This window comes from Periplaneta americana, chromosome 3 (genome assembly GCF_040183065.1).
Source record: "Periplaneta americana isolate PAMFEO1 chromosome 3, P.americana_PAMFEO1_priV1, whole genome shotgun sequence".
Classification (NCBI taxonomy): Eukaryota; Metazoa; Arthropoda; class Insecta; order Blattodea; family Blattidae; genus Periplaneta; species Periplaneta americana.
The window spans coordinates 92,082,114-92,095,621 of record NC_091119.1 but is presented as its reverse complement, the minus strand read 5'-3'; the positions used below and the strand labels follow the sequence as shown (position 1 = coordinate 92,095,621).

Here is a 13,508-nt window from a genome sequence, read left to right as displayed (position 1 = left end):
AGTTTGCATTAACAAAATAATAATTAATATCAAGTACAACCGATTAATTTTAATCGACTCGATTATTCGATTTAATATTTTTAATCGATTAACTTTACAATAGAAATTGATAGATCCACTTGCCACCGGCATTTATCACTGTCTGGCATCTTCGGGTACAGAGGTGACTAACTGCGTGGAAAGCAGGCGTTCTGTCCACTAGAATAAATCCGTCCGTGATATAAATGGTGTAATTATATGGAGCAATGCAATACTCCAGGATTTACTTAGTTATTAAATTGGACATTAACTTGATTTAGTTTAAATTAATGCGACGCGTTTTGCATTAGTTGTATAAATAAACCATCTTGCTTTTCTTTATCTTTTTTCTCCTTTCTTTTGTTTTGTTTCATTTACAATTTTTATCACACTTATTATTTACGCTAAATTGCAAATTAAGCTTTCAGGAATAACTCCCTGTAAAGTTAATTTGAATAATTTCGAGAGAAAAATTGTTCCGGGGCCGGGCATCGAACCCGGGACCTTTGGTTAAACGTACCAACGCTCTCCCACTGAGCTACCCGGGAACTCTACCCGACACCGATCCAGTTTTTCCTTCTATATCCACAGACCTCAAAGTGGGCTGACAACCGTCAAGCAACCAACAGTGGGAGAGCGTTGGTACGTTTAACCAAAAGTCCCGGATTCGATGCCCGGCCCCGGAACAATTTTTCCCTCGAAATTATTCAAATTAACTTTGCAGGGAGTTATTCCTGAAAGCTTAATTTGCATAATACACGTCACTGTACGTAACAGAAAACCACAATTTAAAGTCACACAGAGTTAGTGTGCACTCAAATGTTGGTTGCTTGACGGTTGTCAGCCCACTTTGAGGTCTGTGGATATAGAAGGAAAAATTGGATCGGTGTCGGGTAGAGTTCCCGGGTAGCTCAGTGGGAGAGCGTTGGTACGTTTAACCAAAGGTCCCGGGTTCGATGCCCGGTCCCGGAACAATTTTTCCCTCGAAACTTACGCTAAATTGTTTTCCCTGTCACTTGTTCTAGCTACTTAGGGACGACATACAACGAAACAAAACGAATGTTACTACTTCAACTAGTGCGTCCTCTGATCATGCGCAGTGCCTCCTTCCTGGGACTTTGAAAATATATGTGCGCATGCGCAGTGCCTCCTTTCTGGGACTTTGAAAATATATGTGCGCCATCACTTGTATTGTTTCTAAGACTGTACATTTATATGTATGATAGCCCATAATCACAAATTTTCAAGAAACTAATAAATTAAATTAAAGAATTTCACAAATATTATATTAAATAGCATATATTCATATAAATTTTACACTCATAACTCTTTTATCACTTTAACTTAAGAGGTATACTGGTTACTTATCTTGGAGGCAAATTAAGTAACATACCGTCAGTATTTTATGCCAATTTTCAAGTTATATTAGAAAGCAAAAGGAAATATATTTTGTTAGACCAAAGTAATGATGCTATTCTTCTAACTACAAATACATCTATAGTCCACGGAGAACGGAAGAGGGAAGAAGAAGAAGAAGAAGAAGAAGAAGAAGAAGAAGAAGAAGTTGATGCTGACGATGATGATGGTAAGGATTAAAGGAAACATTTCAGAGAACGACAGGGAACTCTGAAAAAAAAAAATGTGTTATGCGCTGGGTGTAGTGTTGGTCCAAATCTCAGATTATTCAGCTTTTAACTCTGGTAGAGGATTCAAATTCCTGCGAGTTCAAGCTAAATTTGTGACATACGAAGACGATATTTGAGTTTGGTTTTTTTTTCCAGTTATTTCTGTGTTTCGTGCTAACATCCTGCGGCCATATCTAAGACTGCAAATTTGTCTGCAACTTCGAAAATTTACCCTTAGAGTACGACGAATAGGTCAAAATTATTAATCAAATAACTTCTATTAAATATAATAATTCGTCATAAAATATTATAGAGAAAAAGAGACAGAGATAATACAGCAGATAGAAATGTAGAAACTAGGTTACCACGTCTCTTGCGGGAATACAAAGCAAAAACTAAATGAAAAATCGGGAGTCCAAAAGAAGTGGAAGGAATAGTTCTCTATATCTAAGAAACTAATCAGACCTGCATACCTATTCAGGAAGTTTACAAAGCTGATTATGGTGATGACGATTATGATGATGTTGATATATGCAAGTCAAGAAATATTTTAATGAAAAGAGAAATAAAAATATTCAATACAAATGGAAGTGGTAATGAAGCTTAATTATTGTTAATAAATATTTTGTAAATATTTTACAATATGTATCGTTTCGAGACAATCGTTAAGTGTGTAAAGTTATTTATTATTGTAGGTCAATTGTGCCTACTTGATTAAAATGAAGTAGTCCCCTGAATGGTACAGTACATCACATCTCTGTCAACAATCAATTAACAAACTCAATACTTTCTTTGGCATGGTTTTCACTCACTCACTGGAAACCACGAGTCAGTAGCGTCCAACAGAAAGGAAGTTGTCGTGTGGTGACTGGCATCTCTGTCGAGGTATTTCCAGCACATCAAAGAGAGACTCGCGCTCCAACAACACCGAATAGACACATCTCCGGTCTGTTGTTCACACCACACTTAGGGACAACAGCAGGCTATTGACATCCATCAAATTCAAATATTAGTAACACATTAAACACGAGAAGCCTCCTGCCATCTTGTTTTGCTGTCAAGCGGGGGAAAATGGTGTGATAATGTCTTCCTTTCCTGATGAGTCGACACTTTGTTCTGATATCATGAGACAATACCCCTTGAGGGTCAGTTCGTAGGAAAGTAATATAATTACAGAAGTTTATACAATAGCACAAATCAGAAATCATTTGCGGGAAGGTTCACCGTTAAGAAAAATAATTTCAGACGTACGCATTAGCCCCTTTATTTATCTCGCTTAGTTACGTACTGCACACTGAATTCATCTAGTTGCATACTTCCATCTAAAGATGACTGGTTGTCTCTGGTGGGTATACTTACGAGTAATATTGGTTTGAAAAATATGAAATTGAACGTTCTACATATTTTCAGATATTAAGAACGTTGAATTATTTAACCGCAATAATAAAAACTATTTGTTTTCATAAAACACATGATGTACTATAAATGCAAATTATAATATTTATTGTGTTCGGTATTTTCTAGAAACAAAAACCAATTACAATATTGTATACTTTACAGTGATTGTATTTAGAGAAAATGGCTATGATTTTACATAGTATATGGTCTTAATAGCCTCACCGTTTCACGATTCCTTATAGGTTCCATATCAGGATAATATAGTACCGAACCTGATGCATCACCTAGTCTGATGGGCCCGTTTTACTAGTTGATTGGATTAGCCAATCATTACCGAAAAAACAGAATAGACGACTGTTTACGTTTGATATTAGGGTTCTTATTACCATGACAATGGAACTTTAGAGGTAAATCGAAGAACACGGTATACTGTAAAATTCAAAATTATTTTTCTAAGTTCAAAAATATTTTACATGAAATACCCCATTATGACTATTGCGGTAGCATAATTTTTTAAATCATAATCAATAGTTTAAAACATTTCAGGCATAATTTTGAAGAAAATGTCGTTTGTCAGTAAAGTGTTTTCTAGGAAAATTGCTTGTCAAGGAAATATAAGGTGCAGTTTTCCGATATAAGTGCATATAAATTTCATTTACCCATCTTTGAATGTTAAGATATACAAACAGTAGCCATACAAATCCGGTATTTGTAGCGCAAAGCTTTTGCTTATTGGATAAGAGTCAAACAAAGAAATGTTATTGGAGTTGTTTTAGACAGTTCATTTCGATCATTCTTTTCTAACTGATTTATAACATTACCATTTTCTGATTTGCATGCCTGTTGAGAATATTTTAAATAGCAACGCAGCAAATGTTTGTTCTCTGACTTACACACAATATCGTGCTTGTCCGTCATACCCATAAATTGCACGTTATGTCAGATTCTAAACTTGTGCCTTGGTTACACTTCAATTATACAGAATGATTAATTAAGTATGATTAACACTTAAGAAACTTATTGCTAAGGTTATTTGAGCACAAATTATTGAAATAGATACAATTCCCTATAAATAGTTACAATAATTTGATTTACGTATTAAAAGTAGTAATAAATTGTGTTAAATAGAAAACAGAAAGCTATAAATTACCAGGAGAAGCGATTGAAAACTATTATTTACTGAATATTAACAAGGAAGGCTCACCAAGTGGTAATGGATTTTCACAACGATTTTTCCCACATAACTTATGTTCCATTTGAAATATGAAATCTCCCTATAAATTATCAACATCCGGAGAAGGCCTCTCAGTAGAGGGAAGAGGGAAGAAGAAGAAAGAGGAGAATGAGAAGAAGAAGAAGAAGATGATGATGATGATGATGTTGATGATGATGATGATTAAAGGAAACATTTCAGATGACGACAGGGAACTCTGAAAAAAAAAAAATGTGTTATGCGTTGGGTGTGCTGTTGGTCCTAATCTTTTCAAAATAATCGCTTGACACTCCATTATCATTGTGAAGAAGTAAATGTTTAATGCCTCGAATGTTTATGCAAAATCAGCTTATGAAAACTTACTTCTTGTTTCAAGAAGTATACTTTCCACCTGTCAGTGACCATAGCACTCTTTTTGTAGACTCATGGACCAGTTACCGAGGTAGACAGACTATAGAAAGAATGATTCCAGAAGATAAAACGGAGAAAGTGTTAACAATTCCAAAGCACACAACTCCGATTGTTCAGCATCTTGTCGTTTATGGCTTGAGACCTTGGAAAAATTTCATTCGTAAGTTCTCTGATAGTGTTTTGTTACTTGGCACGAATATTTGTATATTGCATCACAGAGATAATATGATAAATTTGCAGTCCTTAACACATAATCAGTTTTCATCCTCTAGATATATGAATATGTTTAAATAACTTATGGCTGGCATAAAGCCGGGTATCTTGACAGCAAACTTGATAAATTCGTCACTTCTGTAGACGACATACCGAACTGCTTTTTAAAGCTGACTGCGAGAAACTTATTTCTTTGAAATGTTTGTGGTGCAGAATTCGACTGTGTTTTGAGCATTTTTACAATGATTTCCACGACTTTGATCAGTACAGTGACCAATTTCAGATATGTTTACATCTTCTTATCATTTTTATACGCTATTATATAATCAATTTCATGAATATTATATTTATGATGTCATTTTCATAACAGACATTATTTAAGGAGATTTTGACAGTACGGTATGCAGTTAGATAAGATTTTTCTAGCATTATAGTACTGTTTTCATTAGCTGTTATAGCTCCGGATTGAAAAATTTAAATATATATATATCGAAAACTAGGCCCTTTCCAGATGTAGAAATTTATAGGGAGGTTTCTTATTTCAAATGAAACGTGTGGGAGGAAAAATCGTTGTGAAAAACCATTATCACTTGGCGAGCCTTCCTTGTAAGATTAGACTTACAATATGAACCATGACAATTTTTCTTGTAGCTGTACAACTATCGTATTTAATCTAAAATATAATTTGCATCTCCTTTATTGTACATAGCATGAAGATGAAAACGCCTTTAGGATTTATAATTGATTATATTCTTTGCTGTCCCTGCGTTAAACGTTTACAGCACATTTTCAAGAATTTAACTTCTTGTTTTCATGCTCGGTACGAACAGCTGATCATAGAGCATGTTCATGTTTAGATAGCCTACTCTTATGTGGCTGCTTAGGTGAAGGTCCACATTAAGTTATGATTGGAGCTTATGCCGCGTAAGTCGTCGTATGTAAAAAATGTATATTTTTTAAAGGAGAAGTAACTATTATTTTAGATTCTTCCTATCAAAATTACGAGTATTCCTTTAAATATACATAACCGCATCTCGAACATTTATTACAGATTTAAGATAAATGGTGATACCTATGATCATATCATACACATAGAAAATTATCATTGCTGACATAATTTTAGGGCTGACTATACAATATTTTGTTGGGAATTTTCATTTAGGCTTAATATTACAACTGATCCAAACTACTAAATTCAGTTTTCAGGAAGACATATTAAGAAAAATCTTTAGGTTAAATGAAAAAATGCGTCTTCATTTCTTTAATTTCAGTAATTTAAAATCTTTATCAGCAAGATTATTTCTTGATTCAAGAATACGTATTCCTGAATTTGAAACGGTGATATTTTCTAATCGAGCTCCAAGCATAAGAGGGGAAGTGGGTTGGACGCAGAAAGCCCCTCCCATGTCTTTTTCGCTTACACCGCCTTTTAAATGAACTCATAGTAAGACTCTGTGCATCAGTGGTGAATTGTAGGCGATCAGCGAGGGCCGAAAGTAAAATCCTGATACAATCCGTCACTGACCTTCCTGTCCTGGAGTGGGAAGTTAAGGGGGGTCTGCAATGACTCAATCGAACTAATAGCGTCCAGGCCTGCGCCAGTCATATTAATAATTGCCACGGAGATAAATAGTGTTACTCTGTCACATGGAAAATTATAACTTACAGTAGAATTCCATATATTACTACTGACAATGTCAGATAAACGAAAAGACTGGTATTAATTTATTAACAGATCAAATATAAAACAATGATGTAACTGGCTGACACGGTGAGGGTTATGATTATTGTTCACAGTACCAGTCTGTCTTCACACAACAACACAGTCACAGGATGAAGGTATTTGTAGTGCTTTAACTTGTGGTCTCATTGTCAGAGAAAACGAAATAGAGGTTGCGTCTGAAATCCCGCTAACATTTCGCATACGGTAGCAGGAATTAACACCGAAATCGATCAAAAACAAAATACGATTGCACTATCTTAGTTCAAGAATGCACTGGAAGTTTACCGACATCATCTGAACAGAATTATTTTCAAATAACATCTGAATATGTGAAACAGAATCTATTAGACGAATGGAAGAAAAATCTGAAGATCTAAATACAAAATATAGGTAGAAAGTTTGACAATTTCAACAAATAGTACATTTTTTACCATACTGAAGGATGTGATGATAAAGCACTTCTGGTGATATCATTCCAAACATTAGACTGCTGGTAATTTTCAGTTTTTTTAACTGGCGAGATTTCACTAATTTATAACTAACATTATTACATTCCCAACGTATCAGAATTATTGGATTTTAAACTACAGTATGTTGCATTCGATTTCCAACTAAATTCAGCATTTATTACTCCGGAAACATAACGTCTACAACGTATAAAATATATCAGATAACATGATGACATGTAAATAAAGGTGTATTAATTTTAATTTGTTACTCAACAGCATGACTTTCTAGCGTAGGTACAATTGATGATAACGAGATGAGACCCGAGGATTTGCTAGGAATTACCTGACATTTTTCTTATAGTCTGAAAAAATCTCGTTAATAATCCAGACGAGATTTTTTCAGACTATAACAAAATTAAATTTCTGTATTCGAGTATTTAATGACACTATATCAACTACTATTTTTAAAGTCAATGGAATATCCGATAGCGAGAAGGTATTTTGCGTAACGAAGCCGGAGATTTATCCTGTGATTGCCTATTTTAAACTTAAAGTTAGGGAAAAAAAACTCAGAAAAATAACTAGGTTGGCCTAATGAACCCAAGTGGGTATGAAATCCACACTCCAGCGCAGCTCCGGATTAGCAGGCAAATTCGTCCACATTCTAAGCCCATGGCAAATTTAATTATTTACATGAAATATACTGTATATTGTACTAACCGTCCACTGTAAATTGACCGATGTTGATTTGATTCCACGAACTAGCAGAGTGCGTCATCCCCCTCCATGCTTTGATTCTCTTAATGTCCCGGGCTTCGTAATCGCCTACTGTGTCTTGTAGGCTATACAACGACAGTAGCGACATTAGCACTCAGCGTTCACGTAACATCGAACGAATAATAATTATATAATGTATATATACAGTAAATATAGGTAATTTCTATTAGGCTACTCCTAGGCCTATAATATCGGGAATATTTTCTTTTACAATTTTTCGCTCACGTAGGCCTATTTCTATGTTTTAAAATAAATCCGATAATAAATAATTAGAGATTACTTTTTCTTTATAAACTAAAGGTTTTTATAAATAAATATACTGCTTTAATTGAGTATTTTTGTGGATTCTTCAAATCATGTTATCTTTATTTTTCTTTTCGATTACTTCGTTCTAAATCACAGATTTGAATTTCGGATTAATATAAAACTTCATTGTAAGGAAAGGAATCTTCGTCGCAAAGATAAATTAACGTCTTAAACCACAGAACAAGTTTCATTTTGAGTGCAAATCTGACAGTTTAAGGCTAAGGAGTCCTGTTTTGAAGTCAGTGCAGCTCGACTTACATATTTATATGAATCAAACTGATATTAATAAAGTGAAAACATGTTGTTGTTTTCTAATGTCAGGTGTTTGACAATAAAGTCATTTGACCTCATGCATTCCAATATTTTTCAAAGATATTGTCATGGTCAGCCAATGGAGCACAGATTTTGAGGTGTTCCGAATCCATTTCTTGGTTTTAGTTGCACAATGGGCATTTAGGGGACTGGATAAAGTGAAAATATAGGCTTTGCTTTCTAGACAGAAAAATAATTAATATTAAAATTATAAATTGAAAATGATAAATAGTTATTTGATCCATCAACACATATAATACATTTATCATTAAACTGAATAAGTACAGTATTATTAATTATTTCAAGATTAACCGTGTGTTCAGATTCAGCGAATATTATCGTTTGAGTAATTCCTGGGATGTGAAATATTAGCTCAGTGGTTCCCAAACTTTTTGAAGGGGCTATCCACAGCTGAGTAAGACTACCCTTACTACCTACCTTTAATTAACCCCATTCGGAAAATACAAATCCTTATGATATTGAAAATAACTATAATTTTACTCAAAACCATTGGATACCACTCAAGGAGCGACCAAAATAGAAGTATATGGCGTAACATTGGCACGAAACATTAAGTAAACATAATTTATAGTATTTTAAACTATTGTCACCGTCCCGCTGCTGTAATAATTCAATACAAATTTGTAAATTCCATCAAAGGAGGAGTTCACAAACTCATATTTTCAGCAAAATTTGTGAAGGCATGGGTTCATTACATGAAAATATTCTTTATCACATGGAAGTAAGATGGCTTTCATGGGTAACGTGTTGAAAAGAGTTTTACAGTTAAGAGAAGAGGTTTTAATGTACCAGTACATGCAAGACGACAAATCGGAATAGGCTTTGCAATCCTATTTCTAAATTCTCTTTGACTTCTTAGATGTCCTTCCTTGCTGATATTTTCGAACTTTGAATAGTAGTTTATAAGGCCAAGATATTTTAACATAATAGTAACCGGAGGTAAAATTGATGGATTTATAAAGAAACTTGATTTCTGATCAACATCACTTGATAAAAAGAAATTTGATTCATTCCATTGTTTTAAAGAACTCGTGGAAAATTCAGCTACCTATAATATAACAGATAAATGAAAAGATAACATTCTAAATGTGCCAAGTGTCAACTTTTCAAATTTAATTTCACTCAATCTAAGGGAGGAATTTCCATATGAGAATATCATACTAAATTTTCTTTGTCGTAGCGCCATTTGTGCGCCAGAAGACGGTGTTGTAGGTATCTCAACATACATTCCGGAGTTGTTTTTTATCGGTATCTCAGAAAGTTGTTTTTGGTATTTAGCACATTTTGAATGTTAGGTCCTCAAATACTGAGCTTGTTTTTTCAGACATGAAATTAAGTTTCCACAATTTTAAACAGCAACTTTTTTTTTTGTGTTTTCCGAAAAAAAAACTCAAAACAATTATGGCAGTCACAAATTGATAGTGAATCCGTTTTTAGACAGTTGCGTTCAGTTGGCTGAAATTCCAGAAAGTATTAAGAAAAAACTCATTAAAACCTACTGATGGAGTGTTTAAACTAAACTTTATCACAGAGCGTAGACCAGTCATGGATCAAAACAAGGCAAGAATACCCGGAACATGCAAAATTACGTAGTTCTTAATTTTTCATATTTGCAACCTCGTAGTTTCTTGTCTATGATGACCATCAAAATGAAATCGAAAAATTTCCTTCAACATGAAAATGATATCACTGTTTGTGTATTGAGTACAGAGTCCACATCTGAGAAGCTACTTTCTGAAAGACGGGCACAGTTATCGGATTAATTATTGTTTACTTTATAAAAATTGAAACTCTTTTTATTCTTATGGTCAACTTTGTAATATGTATGTTTATAAACACAAAATAAATACATATTAATAAGATATTTTCTGTCTTATTTTGTAAACGATCTCTCGACCTACTTTGGGAACCACTGTAAAATTGACCTGCCTTGGAATGTGATGAGAAATTGAAGACACATTCTAAATGTGCTAAGTGTCAATTTGTCAAATTTAATTTGATTCAATCTAAGGGAGAAACATCCATATGACAATATCATGCTATAATATTGTTGTAGCTGAGCTGTAATCGACTCATTCCTGCGCCAAAAAACGGTGTTGTAGATATATGATATCTGAGAAAGTTGTTAGTTTAGAAATTTGTCCTCAGTATTATAGTTAAGAAAATCTTATTTCCTTCACATGGGTGATCTAACATATATTTTGTATTTTATCATATAAAATCATTCTCTTGATTCGAAGAAATGCAGGTTGAGCTATTTAACTCAGGGTGCTGATGATGTGTTCGTCCTAGATGAGCGGAGCGATATTGAAAGTGTGTGAGTTAAATGCCATGCGCTCTGTCAACTGCAGATAAACATAATTACGTATAATAACAACCAGTCATCTTAGGGCTTCGTTACCTACTATAATAATTGTAATATCTCACTTTGTAGTATTGACAATATTCGTTTTTAATTGAAATCGCGACCGCTTCGAGCATTGTGTCAAATGTTTTGAGAATCGTAAAAACGATACTGATTATTAAAAGTTATTAAAATTTCTTACTATATATAGGCATATAAATTAGAATAAAAGACGAGGGGAGGCAAAAGAGGGGTTCTGTCCGAGACGTCTTTGTTCCAAACGAAGCAAAAACGATGCGATTCTGTGACTTAATATCACCTTCGTTGAGTCAGTGGGCTGGCAAACGTGTTGCGTAGCACGGCCACCCCTCCACACAAAGCCCATTATAACACTGTTTATATAAATTGGCTATGTAACAAATCACACAGTAGTCTCCATAGCAACAACGCTTTGTCAACACAGGGAGTCCTTCCCGTCGAGGAACATGTCGTCGGCGGAGGCAGGATACCTCTTGGCGACGCTTCCTACCGTCTCGCCATTGTTGTGCAGATGGTTGATGTGCAGGTGGTTCGAGTTGTTGCTGCTGGTCGATTTCTTTTTCTTCCGCTCGTTGCGGCGGTGCTGGCCGTATTTGACGCAGGCGGATACGGCTATCAGCAGGGCCAGCACGCCTAGGGCGCCGGCCCCGATGGCGACGTACAGCAGCGGGATGCCGAACTGGTAGGCGCAGTTGGACTCCTCCTCGTCGAAGCCCGAAGGACAATGCCTGGAACCGTCGCACCACAGAGCGGCGCTGATGCAGGCGTTGAGCTCCGGGCATCTGTAATAACAAAGCAACAACAGCGCCTTCAAGCTGGAATCTAATAAGCAGATGAGAGAGAAGCATGTACTGAGTCAGGTATTTATCACATACTAATACTAACAAGGGAACCCTCCCAGGTCGTGTGGCTTGAATTTAATATAAATACATATTTAAGCTAATTAACGTTCGTTAGGAAAAGTGGTGATAGTCGTTCGTTTCGCTTTTTTCCTCGTTTACGAAATATACTGGCTTGAAAATCGTTGTTACTTATACCGTTTCTTCCGCGCACTCGGATCCTCATAGCTCCTCGACACCGTGTCACAGCTCTTGCATTAATGCTGTAATCAATTTGTTTTCTATTAAGTCACATTAATAAAGCAGTAGTGCAATCTATGACATCTTTCATTCATTCGTACATCATCCAAATCCATAGGCATTCAACTGGATGTCTAGGAACACGACTGTACACACTATCACTTCAAAAATCGAAAGGGGGATTTGAACCTAAAGTAAAACAATATGTAGAAAATGATAAGCCATTTAATGTTGTGGTCGATGCAAATAGTTCTTTTAAACTGACAAGAAAATAACATGAGAAGATGGTTAAGAGATGTATTTCTCCTAGATGTTAAGAAAGGCACACTACTACTTCTGGAATCCTGGAGTGGTCAAATAGTTGACACTAATTTGCATTTGAAGGAGTAAACAATACTTTATATGGTAAGACAACAATAAAAAAAATTCCCTGATCTTATCCAACCTAAAGGTTCCAGTACATTTACGTAAATTAATCCTAGGGCCCCCATTTTCAAAGCCTTACCCAAAACTCATAAGAACCCATTAACTGTAAATAGCCACAATGCACCTAGTCGAAAAATTAATAAATTCATACACCATTTTTTAAAACAGCATATTTCTTTGGAAAATACATTTACTATTAAAAACACTACACATTTAGTAAAATTTCTAACAATTGCTAACAAAATTAAAACCAAATTCTTTTAACTTGATATTTCAAATTTGTATATCAATATTCCCATTGACGAAACCTTGAACATAAAACGAACAAAACTTACTTATACCCAGTTAAACCCGAAGCTGATAGATCATGTAGGCCTAATTCTTTTACTGAACGTTTCCTTAAAACAAAGCTACTTTTCGTTTAATAATATTATTTCAATAACCCCAAGGTTTAGCCGTGGGGGATCACCCTTTCGAGCTTACAAGACTTAGAAAAACGTCACATACAAAATCTCGTAAACAGGCACAATATTTCCACCTATCTCCGATATGTCGATGATATTCTCATTTATGAAATTAATAACATTAATGCTATTACCAATTCTTTCAATGATTTGCACCCCATCATAAAGTTTAGTTCTGAACCAGCTGTTAACCGATAAATACATTTTCTAGACCTCAAAATTTTCATAAAAATCTCAGATTTAACTTTGATATAATCCGTAAACTTACCTCCACTAACCACTCTATACATAGTCTTTCTAACCATCCCGAGGTTCATAAAATATTAGTAAATTCCGTTTTCTCATTGGAAATTTATTGACTATTCCGTTAAGTAAATCCAATTACAACAAAGAGTACAAATATATCACCTCCTTATCCCACGATAATGGTTACCATAAACATGTAATTGAAAATTTGCTCCAAAAACTTAAAAAAACAAGTTATTCAAAAACCATTATACTTCACTTGAACCGGTAAACTCCAAATCTAAGAAAACATGGACTAGTATGGCGTATTTTGGACAAATATCTAACCAACTAAACAATTAAAAAAAACATAATATAAATATTGCATTGATTAAAGTTCACGTTAACACTTTGTTAAAAACATAAAATTACTTAGTCATACGTTAGTTCAAGAGACACTGAGGA

General features: G+C 34.6%; 1 protein-coding gene across 1 annotated transcript in view; it reads right to left on the bottom strand.

Annotated features, from left to right (window-relative positions):
- Positions 1–1,018: 1,018 nt before the first annotated feature.
- The window catches only part of LOC138696248 (uncharacterized), a 48,209-nt gene continuing 35,719 nt past the window's right edge, over positions 1,019–13,508 (bottom strand). Inside the window, exon 2 of the mRNA XM_069820938.1 lies at positions 1,019–11,631. Coding sequence (XP_069677039.1) covers positions 11,265–11,631 — 367 coding nt within the window. The 3' untranslated portion in view covers positions 1,019–11,264. The remainder of the gene's footprint in view (positions 11,632–13,508) is intronic.